Below are 16840 nucleotides of genomic sequence, written 5' to 3'. Positions count from 1 at the left end.
TCAAATACGCATGTGTGTGACCCCTGGCCTGGTCACCATACTAGAAATACAACATTGATTAAAGATTTATAGGGACTATTAATTAGATAGCAAAAGCGGAATATTAATTTGAATTTGAATTGAAGGCTTACAAACAGCATTATGGAACGCGCAAGTGCAGAAATATTATAGTTTAACACTGAAGTCATTTGATCGGCTGAATTTACAAAACTCTTTAAAACGTGCGACTATTTTTATGGCTGGTTCTCCTGCTTTGAGCATGTTGGTTTGCCATTTAACTTTTATTACTGCCACGGATTGCGATTGTGCGATTGTTCTGGCTGACCTGCATTAAATTAAATTATGGAAATTACAATGAGGAAGTCGATGTTTAATTGAATAATTATCCACAAAAGTGAAAATTAAAAGTTTCTTATGAATTATTTTTGTTGCTCCACTGAGAGTGGTTGAACTGTACAAGGCCAGTGAAATTTGCCTCCTCTCAGATGCTGCTGCCATATTTTCATAAGGTGTAGGCTACACTTTAAATTCACACTGGTTCTGAAGCTCTGCCTATAATACCCACAAGTACTGTGAAGATTTGCAAGGCATGATACAGAGCCTGGAAACACTACAGGCCAATCAGTGGCAAAACTGAACATATCACGCACTTCTTTCTTCACAATTGTGCCTTGTTCTTTTAGCAACTCTTCTTCTTTTGAAATTTAAATATAGATGAAAACTGTATGATTGCAAACTTTATATAAATATTACTTACAATGAAGTGGAAAATACCCATAATGTATTGATACACTGCAATATTGTGGTATATGTGAATTCAATTTATTTCGAGTTTATGAAAAATTTCAATGAACAATTCACTTACTTAACCAGTATAAACTGGCTAAAAAGGCATATATTGTGAATATCTTTGGGATAAAAATAGAAAACATCTTGCTGTTCAGAGGCTTGAACTCTGTTGACAAGATTTATAATACACTAAACCCAGACCGGATGAAGTGTTTATGTATGACTAACTGAACTGAATCACTGGTGAAAGAAAAAGGAAATTTATTTTAAAAAGTATTTATTTGTTTATTTATTTTGCTCATCCTCCTTCAATTTATTCTTGAATAATGGCGCTTATTATTCAAAATGATTCCCTGCACTGTTAACTCCATGGTTGACATTGTGAAGTTGTGTAGCATTTAGTATGTCTGTTATTACTGTGGTGTATGTTCTTAAAATATACTGTCAATAATAATAATAATAATAATAATAATAATAAACAAATACAACAGAAAAATGTATTGCACTTCCACGCTTTTGCCAGATTGAGGGACCAGAAATGAACGGAACAGTAATTCTCGTAATTTCTGCTCCTTTTATTTTTTGTTACTATTCTTTTACTGTTTTCCAAGTTTGCAACATATATATATATTTTTGTTTTGATACCTAACGTAGCTAGCCTCACAGATAACGCAAACACACAAAACGCCTGACTGACGTTTGAGAAATTATCACAGCCAAACAAATGTAGAGCTGCTGACAATGCCGTACCATGATAGACAGCAGCATTAACCAATAAACCATACCAACCATAGAGCATTTCCTATCAGAAGGCCACAGGGGTGGGTCTAAACGCTCAACATGACCCGGAAATATTTTACCGCACACAAATTTTTTGCGCGAAATGTTGCTTGCTGGTCAGCGACTGCGTATACAGTTGAAATGGTGTAATTGAAAGTTCGAGAATAATTCTGTAAATAAGACATTTAAATAAAAGTATATAAATCATACGGCAAACCTGCCGATCGCAAGAATGGATGAATATGATGAAATGTATGGAATTGAAGATGAATTTGAGCAGCAGTTCGCGGACGAGCTTGAAGTCATGGCTGAGATTGACTGTAAGTTGGGTATCGACCCGCTAACGTTGATGTATAGGCACGGTTTTGCTCGCAAGCAAGCGAGTTGAAAGCCACGTTTTGAATTTATTACTTAAATGTGTTAACCATGTCTGAAGTTGCCGGCGCATGGACTATTTTAGTTTGTGGATGATGGTGAACCGTTTTGATAGTTTTTCTACTCGAAGTAGGCTAGTAAAGCCTCAGTTTCGATACAAATATTATGTGTGTCTTCAGTGCCTTGTTTCTACCTGATTCCCTACAGACGAACCTCCTCGGCAAACAAAGGTGTCCGAGTTAAGGAACAAGAAGCCACTGTCATTTGAAGATGCTCTCGTCTCTGGGGACCTTATCCTAAAAAAACAGGGTGCAGTCAGCCTTCCTGAGTGTTCTGCTTCTCAGCAAAGCTCTGTTCACAAACCTGCCAGCCTGCTACCTGAAGCTCTGGATGGCAGTGAACTCCCAGAGCATTTTCTGGACAGCGATTCGTTTCATAGTGAGTTCAGTGAAATTACCACTTAGTGTGCATTTTGTTTTATTGTGGGAATTGGAATGTTGTACAATAACTGCTACGCCTCACTGTTGGGGCTTATATTTTCTCTCCATAGGTCCAAAATCCAAAAGGTGTCGGCAGGATGTGGCCAAAAAGCTTAAGTTTGGTTTGTCAGATGGTGGACATGACATTACTCCTCCATCTTCCCCGGAAGACTACAGCAGGTCGACAAGCAACAGGTAGAGACTGAACAACAAACCTGAAAATGGTGCTACATTCTATGTGCATTTTATAGAACTGACACTCTGAGACATTGTTTTTTTCCTCTCTCTAAGTGTTCAAGCTGTGCCTGCCAGCACCTTGGATATCAGTGGACTGGGAGAATTACAGGCATCTCCCCGGAGAGCTACCGTAGCAACGCCGCACGTGCTCCGCAGACCCCCTGCTTCCGGAGATTATATCTCAGTCACAGATTCTTCTGGAAGTAGAGTCTACCTGGCCAAGAAGGACGAGGACACAGTGAGGGTAGGTTTGGCGAGAGCAGGATCCAGGATGCAGGATGTGCTAGCGACCATTGGAGTTTTCTCTTCCACAGCAGTGTGTATATGTGTGCTGATATTTCTGTGTCCATCTGCAGGCTGTGGATAGCAGGGCACTGCGGAACTCTCACTATTCGCTGGGCCTACTGTCTGTGCCCATCGAGGTGCTAATGGAGCAGGTGGCAGAGAGGGTAGGGCTCTGCCTCTCCTTGTGTCCACAAGGAGTCCAGAATATACACACACACACACACACACATGTGTTTATATTTGTGGAACTTTAGCAAAGATGTGAATTCATGATGTATTTTTCTGTGTTTCGTTTAACAGCGTCATCGGCAGGTGGTTGAGGAGTCACAGAGGTTGACTGAGATGCTCAACAGGTACTTGTTTCATGCGTTTCCAAAGCATCTCAAACAAATCACAAATAGATTGAGTTTGTTAGTAGACCCCGCTTGCATCTTTTTTCTAACTTTGTTTTTCTACAAGTCGTATAGATGAGGAGTTTGGGGAGTTGGATGGCGGGGAGCCAGAAGAAGACGAGCAGGCGGCGATGGATGAGGACCAGGATGGCACTGCCTCACGGCTCTGGGTGGACAGGTTCTCTCCCAGACATTACACCGAGCTGCTCAGTGATGACGTGAGTTAGCGGGACAGCGTGTCCTTCGCGTGAACAGTGTAAGGCAGCCCTCTCTCTAACCCCCGGGTGTCCGTCCACAGTTCACCAACCGCTGCCTGCTGAAGTGGCTCAAGCTGTGGGACACCGTGGTGTTCGGCCGGGAGAAACCCACCAAGAAGCCTAAGCTGCCGCAGCCGGACAACAAGCTGTCCTTTCAGCAGAAGGACCAGCAGAACCCACGCTTCAAGACCAAAATCCAAATCACAGAAGAGATCCTCGAAGCTGAGCTGGATCAGTACCAAAGGCCAAAGTACAAGGTGTGTGGAGACGATTAAAACTGAAATGAACAAAAACGAAGAAAGTTACTAGATACTGGACGTTACTAGCAGATATTAATAAATCCTCTCAAACTGGCCAAAGAAACTGACAGCTGAAACCGAAACTTGCTCCTAAAACACATACAAGTGATTGCTTATAATTTTTTTTTTTTTAACTGTTTGTTGTAGTTTTTCAGTTGTAATGTCCAGCTGAAGCTGTCATTCTCATAGATTGCGTGTGCTATGGTCCAGAATCTAATTCTGACTGCCAGTGCATAATTTGCCATAACATACCCCAGGGTTGGTGGTGTTTATTTGGCAGATTACTCTGCCTCGTTATGCAGCACCAGCTTGTCTGATTGATTAGGTGCCTGCAGGCTAGACGCATAAGTGGTGTGGTCCTCTGCTGTAGTGACCGTCTCGTTCAGCAGACAGACTGGGCAGTGAAAAGAAGCAGGAGAGAGCTGCACTTATTTTAAGGATGTTTAAGGTACTCTGTGCTCACTCAAAAAGGCGAAGGACAGATGGGATGGGCCTACAAATTCAGTTGTATTTTTCAAATTTTGGGGAAAAACTAAACAAAAATAGAGTATACAAAGGTGTTAAAAGCATTCAAAGAGCGAGGAGGAGGAATGGGCAGAACACAGACAGCTGACTCAACCCAAGTACGAATTCCCTGAGCTGCTCGGGGTATTGATTCTCCGCCTTTCTGCAAAGGTGATCACATCTCTTTCTGTTTCCCTCTTTAATCGAATCTTTACAAAATGAATTTTTTCCATTCCTGTTTAAACTGCTTTCTATGTGTATATCCTCTCCTCCCCCAGTATGCCTTCTGTTAAGGTATTTGCTGTTAAGCTGCTATACACTTTAAATTGTAAAATTGTAGTCACACAGACTTATAGCCTGGATGATATTTGGTTAAGACTGGGCTTAATGAGATACAGTAAACTTATCATCATATATTTACCCGTTTGTCTTTTATAACCTTGTTTGTTGTAAATGTGTTTTTGCTCTTTACTGTGACTGAAAGGCATGCAAGCTGTGATGCAAAGCAAATGTCTGTACGACATAGTGTATTTCAGTTGGGAATGCAGATGGGCACTTTTCACTGCTTTGTGACTGATATATTCATTGCTTGTTTCACATTTGCATTTTCAGGTGGCATTGCTATCCGGACCCCCCGGCCTGGGCAAGACCACTCTTGCACACATTATTGCAAAACACGCTGGGTACAATGTGGTGGAGATGAATGCCAGGTGGGCTTGTATTTTTTTTTATTACTTAATTCTTTTGCCAGATTTTGGGAATATTTGTACATTATGCAGTGATATATATATATGTGGATGCATGTACTGTTGATTTGAGTTTTGGTTATTTATCCCATTACTTACCTTAAAAATGGGACTCCTTTGGCATCACGGTCATGTTATTCCCATCTGTCGGAGGTGCATAAACCTAAGGCCCCACAGCCAACCAATTTATGGAGCGTTCCGCCTTGCCGATCCCTGTAATTGTTTCAAAGATGTCTTCAGTAGTGCACAGCTGTAGATAACCCTCTTTCAGATTATATTAGGCTTACAAGGGGAACTCAAGAGCACGTGAAAGTAATCTTTTCTGCTGATTCTATCTCAGAGATCCACTTTAATTCACATGTCAAAATAGAGATTGAGGCATGTTTAATGTAAATGTTGTACTGCGGCATGTGAGGTAGTCAGGCATTGTTCAGGTTCAGATTTCATTATTGTAAAGAAGTTAATGACCCAGTTAATGGAATAATCAATGTAATTCAAGAAATCATTCTGCCTAACTTGCCGTTAAGGGAAACAGCATGTTATCAGAAATGAATACTTGAAATATATGGGGCATAATAATGTGTCGTGGTATATATAACATTATAGTATTACATTTGTATTTTAATGCTCTTAATTAAAGAGTGCATTGTATTTAAATGGTAATTTAAACAGAAACATAAAATACTTGCCGTCTAGTCTAACAAACAGACTTTGTACGCGATAGGACCGCTCATATAAAATAAGAAAAGTGTCGGTGTTCCTTATGGGAAGAGTGTGTGCTGGGTTTAGTTAAATTTAGCAGCCTGGTGTGGAAGCATGTTGGTTGACTTTGCATTGTCTGTGGAATTTGTACAGCAGGAACTCTAAGGTGAATATTTGCCAGCGCTTCTGTCTCTGCCCCACAGTGACGACCGCAGTGCCGAGCTCTTTCAGAAGCGCATCGACACGGCCACACAGATGAAGTCTGTGCTGGGAGCCAATGAGAAGCCCAACTGCTTGGTGATCGATGAGATCGACGGCGCGCCCACTGTGAGTCACGGGGGAGTTCAGTCTCCGTTCCCCGTATCTTCACTGTCCTGTGATTCCTGCTGTTTCTCTATTTAATCATCTCTCTGTTGCTCGCTCTCTCTCTTTGCGTCGACCAAGGCCGCCATTAACGTGCTCCTGGCCACTCTGAACCGAAAGGAGAGCCGTGAGACGGACGCAGAGACGGCGGGAATCGGCTCGCTGAAGAAGAAGAAGAAGAGAAAGACCGAGTCGGTGCTGCTGAGACCCATCATCTGTATCTGCAATGACCTGTAGGTGGCGCCGTGAGCCTGAGAAGGTCTGCTCGGATCATAATGCAGTCATGTGTCTGAATCAGCCTTCAGAGTCACCTGGGATTATTCTGAGAGACAATAAAAGGCATTGAAAGTGTTTTGTTGGAAGTACTGAACAGTTATAAATCATCCCTGTCAGGGCCTTGTCCTTGGCTCATCATCATCTCAGACGTTTTTTTTTTCATACCTAATTTTCATTCCAGACTTGTCCCCTCTATTTGAATGTATTAAATAAAAAATGTAAAGTTAAGAACTGGTTTTGTTCAAAAGATTAGTCCTGTGTCCTCACAGTAGCAAAATGAAGCCTTTTTTGGTTTATTTACAAACCCCTTCTGCCTGAACTATTGAAATGTTATGTAGAAAGAGCATGAATGTGCATAAAAGGACTGCAGTGACAATGCATTGGTCACAACTGTCCTGTAGAACAGTGGCTGCTGATGCAGGTTTTGGTGTACGGGCACATGCATACAGAGCGTGCAGGCTATGATGTTAGCTTCGGCTTGAGGTTTAGATCTGACTCTGTGTCCCGCAGGTATGTTCCCGCTCTGCGGCAGCTACGCCAACAAGCCTTCCTTCTTACCTTTCCTCCGACACAGTCCTCCCGCCTGGTCCAGAGGCTTGCTGAGGTAAATAATGCGCACGCACCCAGACTCTGACTTATGACCTACGGCGTGACGGCTGACATCACGCACTTGCTTCTCTCCAGAATTAGTAGCAGAGGCTGCGGCAGTGAGCGGCGAGTGCTGATGAAATGTGATTGGGTGTTTCCGAACTGTGGAGAAAAATGAACACGTATAAAAAGAATATCACATGACCAAAATATATCTGTGAACACCACCCACGTGTTCTCCCTCTCTCCCTCTCTCTCTCTCTCTCTCTCTCTCTCTCTCGTCCTGGACGGACAGATCTCCAGGCGTCAAGACATGAAGGTGGACACGGGGGCCCTGATGGCCCTGTGTGAGAAGACGGACAACGACATCCGCTCCTGCATCAATACACTGCAGGTGGGGCTCCTCCCTCTCCCTGGCCCTCAGCCCCAGAGCCGCTGCCTGATAGGACGCTCAGGCCATCCCCCGCCCCCTTTTTCTCTGTGGGGCTGTTCTGCATTACTGCTCAGCTCTCTTCACCTGACTCCTCCTTCTCCCTCAGAGGGCTTTCTCCTGGCCAAGAAGGTTAATTGAATAGTGGCCTGTTGGCCTTTCATTTGTCTGAGGGCAGTTGATGTTTAAATTTAGTACACACGTGGCCCTTCCCGCCGAGCGTAGTAAAAATGGAAAGGACAGTCGCCCAGCAACAGAGGAATTAACCGCTGGCGTTCTGAATTAGCGCCAGTAGAGAAGTGAGCGAGGCAGAGGCGCGCTCTCCCGGGGCGTGTGCCCTTGCCGCGCCAGTCACCTGACGCCCGTGTGTGTGCTGCAACTGTGCGCAGTTCCTGCACCGCAGAGGTCAGAAGCAGCTGGATCAGCGCATGGTGCAATCCATGACCATCGGGCTGAAGGACCAGAACAAGGGCCTGTTCTCCGTGTGGCAGGAGATCTTCCAGCTGCCAAGGGTCAAGAGGTATGTGACCCCACACAGGCCTGCAGTGGGCCCAGCACACACACACCTGTAAAGTAAGTGTGTGACGTGTGTGAGTTCCCACACCTGCAGGCAGATCAGCATTACTAAGTGCTTTGAGGTCACTGTGTTGTGTAAGACCGTTCTGTAATCCCCCTGTATTCACATCTGCCACGTAATATTAGAAGCTACACAGTGGGCATCCAGGGCCGTGCGTCACTGACTGAACTTTATTGATCTGTTGTTAGATCATCAGTCCTTTCCGTGAAGGTACCTGATTTTCTCATTACCTAAGACTCTCTCTCACAGATGAGTGAACTTCATGAACGGATTCCTCTTGATTCCTGTTGTCTCTATTTAAAGCGAATGCTCTGTGAAAGCCTGGGTGAGCACTGCAGGGCAGGGCTCTGTGAGGTTGTCGGTGGCGAGTGAAAGGCGGGTTTGTGTCGTGCTGCAGGAAGCGCGTGGGTGAGGAGCTCTTTGCCGGAATGGATCACGGTGGCCAGTCCAGCACAGCGGCACACAGGCTGCAGCATATCCTGCACCTGGCCTCCTCCAGCGGAGAGCACGAGAAGCTCACACAGGTACTCGTGCACCGCCCCTCCATTACCGCCGTCTTCCGCCGCGCGGCCTCAGCTTGGTGGCCTCCTCTCCATACGCTCTCCCTCACTCTTCCTCCCTTTCTCTGTTTGTCTTCCCTCGCTTCGGCTCCCTCTCACCATCCTCGCCATATGCCCCCTCTACCATTTTGTCTGCCCCTGCCCCCTGAATCACGCTTTTCTCATTGCCTCCTTCTGTCCTCTTCTGTGCCACCTCCTCATTCTATTTTTTAATTCCTCCTCTATTCCCCCCTTTCCTCTGTGCAGGGGCTGTATGATAACTTTCTCAGCATGAAGCTGAAGGACCCCAGCCTGAGGGGCGTGTGCTCAGCCCTGGAGTGGCTGGGCTTTTCCGACATCCTCAGTGAGACCATGATGCACGGCCAGAACTTCTCTCTCATGAGATACCTGCCCTTCCTGCCAGCCGCCTTCCACCTCCTGTTTGCTGCCACCAGCGTCCCCCGCATCAACTACCCCAAGAGCCAGTATGAGGTGAGTGGGACGAGGTTAATCCTGCTACCCCAACAGCCAGTATGAGGTGAGAGGGACGGGGTTAAGCCTGCCTTTACTGGAGGCCACTGGCTGCCATTTTGCACAGTCTGCATTGGGCCAGGTGGCACCTTGTAGCATTGCATGTTAAACAGTGTGATTACTCCATGTAGTACTTACTACTGCAAAAATAACACATTTGTTTTGTTTAGGCATGTTGGAGGGCAGAATGGAAGACACAAAAAAACGTTTAAAATAACAAGAAAATGTTAAATAAAGAGCAGACGGTCTGCCCTTCCTTCATTTTTTGCTTTACTGGGACAGGTAGTAATAATAAAAAATGTGTGTTCACACTGAGAATAGCATAATGAATGCGCTATGCAAATAGGAACGATGGCATTTGGTAGAAACAAAAGTGTGGATAAATGACTCCTTTTAAGCCAAATGTAGAAGCATTGCCAGTGTGTCTTGTGCTTCAATTTGCTTTGATTATACAGTTCACCCATCTATTATGCCTGAATTATAGTAGGTTTTTGTGAAATTTACTTCATACAATCGAGTCTGCGTGCAGTAGAATGGCTTTTATGATAAATCAGTACAAATGATCACATTTTATCTCGTAATTATTCTGTAATTAGCAGGCTATGGTTTCTAGCTTCAATTCACACATTACCATCAAATGACTGTTTTGATGAGTTTCACACCCCCAAATCAGAACAATGCGACACTAGCGGGCTCTGCCTAGCTCAGATGGTTAGGTGCGATGGTTAGATTTATTATTTCTTTTTCTTTTTTTTACCACAGATTTTTTTAGCCATATATTTAAGACAAATTGAAAATGGAGCAATGTAGATTTTTAATAATGGCAGTGTGATTTGGTACCTGACACCCCCAAATACAGTCACACATGGATGGGCCCCGTGGTCTTTCTGGCAGCCCTGCAGGCCCACGCATGGTCACCCAGGATGGGCGGGATTCAGTCGGCAGGCTGGTCGTGTCTCATTGCTCCCTATCGGTGAATCACATGACCACTGTTTGCTTATTAGAGCTGCACAGGAAGTGTCTTCCTCTGACTCTGTGCAAGCTCACCTAGTGGACTGCAGTGTGAAAGACCTCACCTGGTTTTGCTCTCCCAAATTGATAGAGGTGATTGAGGTAATGAGTGCTGATGAATATGATTGGCCGTTCCAAATTGAGTGAAAAATATTGGAAGACAGCTTCGCTTTTTTTGTGACATCCATCACGATAGTCTTGGCTTCTTCAGCCCCCCAGCATGTGCTATCATATATGAGAAGGAGGCTTGGAGGGCCCTGTGTGTGGTCACATTTAAATTTAAATCGCACATCAGGATGAAGTTCTTCTGGCTGGCCACTGCTGAGCAGGTGTCACCTCTAACTAGAGAAATCATGTCATTAGCTCTTGAGTCTTGAAGCTGTGTGTGAACCTGAGCTAGCTGACTGAGCCGTGTCTGTCTCTGATCTCCCTCCTGCTTCGCTGACTCACCCACACTCTTCTGCTCCATTGCCATGGTTACATCATCAGAAGATTTCTTTTCCATCTGTTCTTCAGCAGCTTACCACCCCAGCGACAGTGCCAGAAAAGACTCTTTCATGAGAGCCAGAAACTCTGACCTGAGCTCGTCTTCTTGGAAGCTCAGTGTAAATTCATAGTGACCTTTAGTGGTCAAAGGGTTCTTGGAGCAGGGTGATTAAAAGGAAATGGTGTCCCTGCCCTCTGCTGTCTTCCTCTAACCTCAGCACAACACACAGCCTACTGTTTTACACATTGCATGTCTGATGTTAAGACAATAATGTTCCCACATCCAGTAGAACAGTAAGCCCTTTGTTATATTACCAAAAGGTTTCACTCTATTCATCTCATAACACTTAGAGAATGCATTTTTACCAGTAAATCCTCAAAACAGTTCCAAAATATGTACAAATAATTATTAAAATTATAATTGCCAGCATCATCCATTTTATCATGTTGTGGTTTAGCTACCGTAGATGGAAATGTCATGAAAATTAATAGCATGCCCCTGTGTACGCCTGGGTGGGGTAACAGTGCTAAGAATAATCAACTTGTGTTAAGAACCCCTGTCATTCGTGTGATTCCTGTCAGTCACACTTGCTGGCACAGACAGCGCCCTGATGTTAGCATGCTGAAGAGTTAGTGTGACTGTGTTTATCGTCTTTTGTCCTTGAACTAGACAGAGCCTGGCCAGCCAATTAGTGCTCGTTCTCTGCTCCTCCTCTTTTGATTAAAGGGTAGATTAGGCATGCTTCACTTTGCAGGGCTTGGGGAAGCTGTAGACATTAAAGAATATACTTTACAAGCAATCACTATTTCAGGATTTGTTTTGACTGAAAGTTGTTTGCTGTAAGTCTCTGAACTTTGTTGTTGATAGTTAACGGCATAGAGTGTGATAATATTTTCTCAGTGAATGACAGGACAAAGTTCATAAGGTCGTAGTATACACTTTGGTAGGTCGTTGGCTAATCACACGTTGCCCGTTTATCTCTTTATTATTTGAAATATATACAAATGTGCAGTGAGTTGCAGCTTTATGGAGCCCTGGTATAAGCTGTTGCTGTCTGACTGCGTGTCTATTACCGGATGACTGGTAACTGCTATTGTGATCTTGGTGCTACATTTAAAAATTGACAGGCAAGTGTGAGTTTTCTTTGACTGTTATGTGAATCTCATTCACTGTGGAGACTAAGCACCCCAGTTGTGTTTCAGAGGAGTCTGAGGATCTGTGCTTACATAAAATGGCACAAATGAACCTAATGATTTTAAACTCAGGAGCCCCAATCAGAGCTCCCTCCAGTGGAATATCTAACTGTGCCACTAGCCAGCCTCTGTCTGAACTCCGCTAAGAGATGATCATAGACAAGCAAGTCTTTAGACCTCAGCCTCAGATAATTAAAATGTTCTGATTGCTTGCTTGAAAGATGTAGCAGTACGTAATAGTGGTCTGCCCACCTTTCCCATTATCATTACTGGCCAGCGATGCTTGGCTCTGCTCTGCCCTGGTCTAGAGCATCTGAGAACCTTCACTGAACTGTGACATGTTGCCTTCATAGTTACCTTAATTGGATTGAATGGGATGTTTATGCCTTGGGTCTTTATGTAATGGTTTGACCAAGTATGGGGTTGCCTCTCCATCCCTTGGAGCGGGGAGATCAGTGATGTCTTTGTATGGTCAGCGGAGTGCTGATCCGGTGTGCACAGTCCAGGCTTTTCAAAAGAGTTGAAGATTAAAAGAAGCACAAAAGCACATCAAAGCAATGCGATCCAAGACCTGTGTGTGTTTGAAAGTCCTCCCCGGGCGGGGTGCAGCTGCTGAGCCACCTGGGCGCCGGCCTGGTCAGCGCGGGACAGTCGGAGTATGTACGGCATTTTGGGTTCTGGCCCGACTCCGAGCTCACAGCTGTTCCACCCCTTTCTCCCCTGTCCAGGCGCTGACGCGGACGCAGCACACCAGGAACGCGCTGGTGGCCATGTTGGCGGAGATCCACCCCTCCATCCGGAGTCGAGTGGGCGTGCTCTGCCTCTCCCTGGACGTCCTCGGCCTGCTGCTGGAGGTCATCTGCCCCAAGCTGCGGCCGGTACGCCATGCCCATGTCCCTTTGTCCTTCCGTCTGTCTGTCTGTCCATCTGTCTGCCTGCATGTGATGCCTTCCCATGGCCCATATTAAAAATCCTTCATGTTCTTTTGTTGAGAAAAAAAATCATGCGAAGTGTTCAGATGTCTTTGATTATTAATGGAAAATGGCCCTAATGCGGTAGAACACTTTTTTACGGTTGGATATGCCTGTCTTTCTTGCAGTGACGGTATGCTAATACATCTAACAAATTGGCTTAATAGCTTTCTATCATTGGGGTTATACAGTTTTCTGTAAAAAAAATTCATATGCTAATCTGCCCCTGTTTGTGTAGTGCGACAATAAAAATTATACTAAATATTTTTAATATTTGTATAACACTTATCGTATAAATTGCATTAAAGAATCATAGAAACTATGCACGTGCATGCAATGAGTCCCTTGCGGAAACTTTGAATAAATTACAATGATGAATCCATGTAACAGAGCTAAATACACTGGGGGTCTTAGAAGTTAGAGTGCTGGTTATTCTGAGCAGATCCTTTGACAGTATTTGGTAATGCTGCATATTTGCATTTGTTCATTAATCATAGAGATTTGTCCTCCCTGTTGTATTTTATTTAGGCTATAACGCACATTTATGGTAGGCCTGCTGAGACCCGGAAGCATGTCTTGTCCCAGTCTGGGATTAGTCCAGCCGATGTACTTGCGGACCTCTTCTCAGATGTGCAAATCTCCTGAGGGCACTCGCAGGCCATTGCAAAGCAAATCAAGGGCCGAGGTGCTCGTAACAGCAGACGCCGGCACGCCGGTGGAGGTGATCTAAAGTCACTTGTAATCAGACGCCTCCCAGCATGAGTGTGGAAGTAATTAAAGAGACAGCGGCACCCCGACTTTCCGTCCCGCACACCTGAGTTAATCCGTTTTCCCAGCAGCACCTGCAGGAGCAGGGCTGCGCAGCGGCTTGCAGGCTGACCCACACAGAAAATCCCCAGGCTTTGTTTTTATTTTTGAATCACTTCTCCTCACGCCGTAAGTACAGAGCGCTCTCCTTTATAATTACTCTTCGCGCTCCTGAAAAGAGGCAGTTTCGCCAGATCTGCGCAGCCTCAGGCCCACTCTTCTGCGCAGAGGGGAGCGGAGTGAGGTCGGCCGTCACACGAGAGCAGCGCTGGCCGCGCCCTCTCCGAGCGCTCGTCCGCAAGGAGGCTGAGCGATCGGCCATTTTGAAAACGCCTTTGGCGCACGTCTCGTTGGCCGCGCGCGTGAAAATTTCCCGACTCCTCTCCCACAGGCTTGCGTCTTGCGTAACTTCAGCTCTGTCGCCACTTCTCTATGTGGGCATTCTGTGAGCCGCTCCAGGCCTGGCGTTCCCTCGCCAGTCCTCCACGATTGAGATGAAAGGCAGAGGAGCCGGCTTTGAGGCGGTGTGTGTGCCCAGGGGAGGAGTTTAGGGAGGAGCGCGTGGGCTCCCTTCACCGCCCGGCGCGGTGCGCGTGCTCAGGGGCCGAAAGGCCTTCTTCTGAAGGGCGCTGGATAATGCAGCCGGCCCCCGTGCCTGTGGGCGAGCGACTGCGCATCGTTACGGGAAGCGGAGAGCGAGTCACCGCTGCGTCAGGCACCGGTGCGTCAGGCTCCAGTGCGTCAGGATGATTCGTTCCAGCCTTCGTCAGAGACAGAGGGAAGAGGAAACTGCAGGATTCCCATCCCCGAGTCTGTCCGCCGTATCCGCTGAGCTGGTCGGCCTCAGCCTTCCTTTCTCCCGTCTGGGCATGTGCGATGGCCTGCGTCTGGCTCCCTCCAGGCCCCGGTACACGCTGTGCTGGTTGAGGAGCCCCCCTGCACCCGAGCTCTAATCAGAGCGGGTTCTGAGTGCACTCAGTCCTGGCCAGGCCTCGGTTTGCTGAATATGATTAGCGAATTAAGCCTGCCGTTGAGCAGGGATCCCAGCGGGCTTGTGTCTGTGTGTTTGTGTGCACCCGTCGCTCGCTAATGAGACCTCTCCCCTCCCAGGTGAACCCTCAGCTGTACAGCATGCGGGAGAAGCAGCAGTTGGTAGAGCTGGTTGACACCATGCTGTCCTACAACCTCACCTATCGCCAGGACCGCTCTCCGGAGGGCCAGTACATGTACCTGCTGGAGCCGTGAGTACCTGAGTGACAGAGTGAAGCTGCCCCAGTCGCACAGCCAACGCTGCACCGCTCGGGAGTGGAGGCTAGCTGTTCGACAAGTCCTGCCCCATGTATACATCAGGGATCTTCCTGGGTTTAATACTGTATGTGCAGAGTGCATCGTTAACCTGCATGTTCTGTGATCTATGCAATGTGATAAAACCCCGTAACCACATGGCTGGAATCATGGGAAGGGTGGATTTATGATGCACTCCACACATATTAAAGCCAGGAAGATCCCCAAGTTCTTTTACTTCCCACACCCCACAGAGTGAACATACTTTTGGTCTTGATGCACTGGTGAAGTTACATGCTGTTCACTTGAGCCTGAGCAGTATTTTATTGTTGATTCTAAGTAATAACATTTTACCTCTTTATCATTTCGAAGGCTCTATTTTAAGTAACCAGTAAATCTTGCTACCAATTCAAAGTCAGAACATTGTAGTGATTTGACCTGCTTTTCCTCCCACTATGGTTCAAAACGGTTCTAAGCTGAGGTAAGGCTGAACTGTCTTGCTGAATAATTCAGATCGGCCCTGTTCTCTGTACGTGGCTCTTAGCTCTGCAGCGCAGTTTCGTGTACTCAGCTGCCTTCTACTGCTAAAGCGCTGTGCTTGCTGGGAGTTGCAAAGCAATGAAAGACAACTTACTGCAAACAGCCTTTCATAGGTGAGCTGACAGAGCCTCTATTTGAGGAGACTATATATACATATGGGATTGGGTGCAGGTTTGTATGGTGGTAGAGGCATGTGTGTTTTTTTTTAACAGTCTTGCTATATTTGGGTCCCAGGTGTTCTCGAGTGAGCTGAATGGCTTAATTTCTTATGCAATTACTTTTTCAGATGCTCCGTTTAGTGTTTGAAGCTTAGCCTGTTCAATTTTTGGGCTTGATATAGGCTAAAGTTTGCTGCAACTTTTAAATACTTTAAATAGCATTTGAAAATTGTGTTTGTCCAGTTTTTACACTCAATAATTTTTGTTTTATTGTATGTATATATCAGAATGTGTTAACTGGTCAAACTGGACAAACTGTCCACTGAATTGTAAAAACCATTGATGTGGCTGCTGGGTGGGTCATTTGGTTAAGGCACCATGCTGTGAGGCATGGATGAGTCACATGATCTTTGATTGAATCCAGATTGGGCCAGTACCGTCTGTGACTGGCAGCTTCATAAGGCGATGTGCAATTGACAATTGCATCGCCCAGACAGTGGGAGGCTTTTCGTTGGTTAGGAGTTTGAGTTTCCTCTCTGTCTGGTTACCCCCACTGGTCAGTCAGGTGCTCGTGGACAGCATGCTAAAGCTGCATATGAAAGGTCTTCCTCTGGCTCCACTCTGCGAGGTTAGCTGTAGTCTGCGGTGTGAAAAGAAGCAGCTGGCGACACCACATGCTTTGGCAGAGAAGCACGGATAACTACACTTGCATTATGTTGCTGGTAACATGCACATATGGTGGGACTATTTTTCATTAGAAAGAAATTGAACTTTTTAAGGAACGCAATGCACTGAAAGTTACCAAAATCCCAGCGCTAACAAACATGGCATTGCTGTCAATGTGTGTGCTGGCTGTGATGGGAGCAAAAGGTAGTAGGCTATTATTTGATATCATTGGATGTCTGTTGGATTTTATACTGAAATTGCGCTGCAATTGTGCCAACAACAAAATTCACTTCTGTTTGCTGGCAAAGCTTTCCAGAAGCGCATGGGAACAGAGCCAGGCACTCAAAGGGGCAATCTAAACATGATCAAAGAGTGGATGGATGTGCAAGTGGCGGAAGTCTACACTGTTTAAACCTATGCTGCCAGTCCATGACTGATGGTGAAGACAACGCCGACACTGCAGTATATGACTACTGACATCATTGGTTATGTTGGGCACATATGCTCCTACGATGATAATATTGTGTTGTCCCACCACAGTACGTGAGGGTGTTATATCTTGCAGACAGCGTTT

The 16840-nt window shown here is 45.7% G+C and overlaps 1 protein-coding gene across 1 annotated transcript in view; it reads left to right on the top strand.

Moving 5' to 3' along the window:
• Positions 1–1293: 1293 nt before the first annotated feature.
• The window catches only part of chtf18 (CTF18, chromosome transmission fidelity factor 18 homolog (S. cerevisiae)), a 30467-nt gene continuing 14920 nt past the window's right edge, over positions 1294–16840 (top strand). Inside the window, exons 1-18 of the mRNA XM_035403662.1 lie at positions 1294–1889; positions 2152–2382; positions 2495–2618; positions 2715–2904; positions 3017–3109; positions 3246–3298; positions 3405–3555; positions 3636–3851; positions 5010–5107; positions 6049–6172; positions 6290–6441; positions 6995–7088; positions 7368–7466; positions 7892–8022; positions 8477–8603; positions 8886–9110; positions 12569–12718; positions 14729–14859. Of these exons, the coding sequence (XP_035259553.1) occupies positions 1802–1889; positions 2152–2382; positions 2495–2618; positions 2715–2904; positions 3017–3109; positions 3246–3298; positions 3405–3555; positions 3636–3851; positions 5010–5107; positions 6049–6172; positions 6290–6441; positions 6995–7088; positions 7368–7466; positions 7892–8022; positions 8477–8603; positions 8886–9110; positions 12569–12718; positions 14729–14859 (2477 nt within the window). The 5' untranslated portion in view covers positions 1294–1801. The remainder of the gene's footprint in view (positions 1890–2151; positions 2383–2494; positions 2619–2714; positions 2905–3016; positions 3110–3245; positions 3299–3404; positions 3556–3635; positions 3852–5009; positions 5108–6048; positions 6173–6289; positions 6442–6994; positions 7089–7367; positions 7467–7891; positions 8023–8476; positions 8604–8885; positions 9111–12568; positions 12719–14728; positions 14860–16840) is intronic.

Source organism: Anguilla anguilla, chromosome 2 (genome assembly GCF_013347855.1).
Source record: "Anguilla anguilla isolate fAngAng1 chromosome 2, fAngAng1.pri, whole genome shotgun sequence".
NCBI classification, from domain to species: domain Eukaryota; kingdom Metazoa; phylum Chordata; class Actinopteri; order Anguilliformes; family Anguillidae; genus Anguilla; species Anguilla anguilla.
Note: the sequence above shows the minus strand (reverse complement) of the source record. Positions and strands in the feature narration are given on the sequence as shown.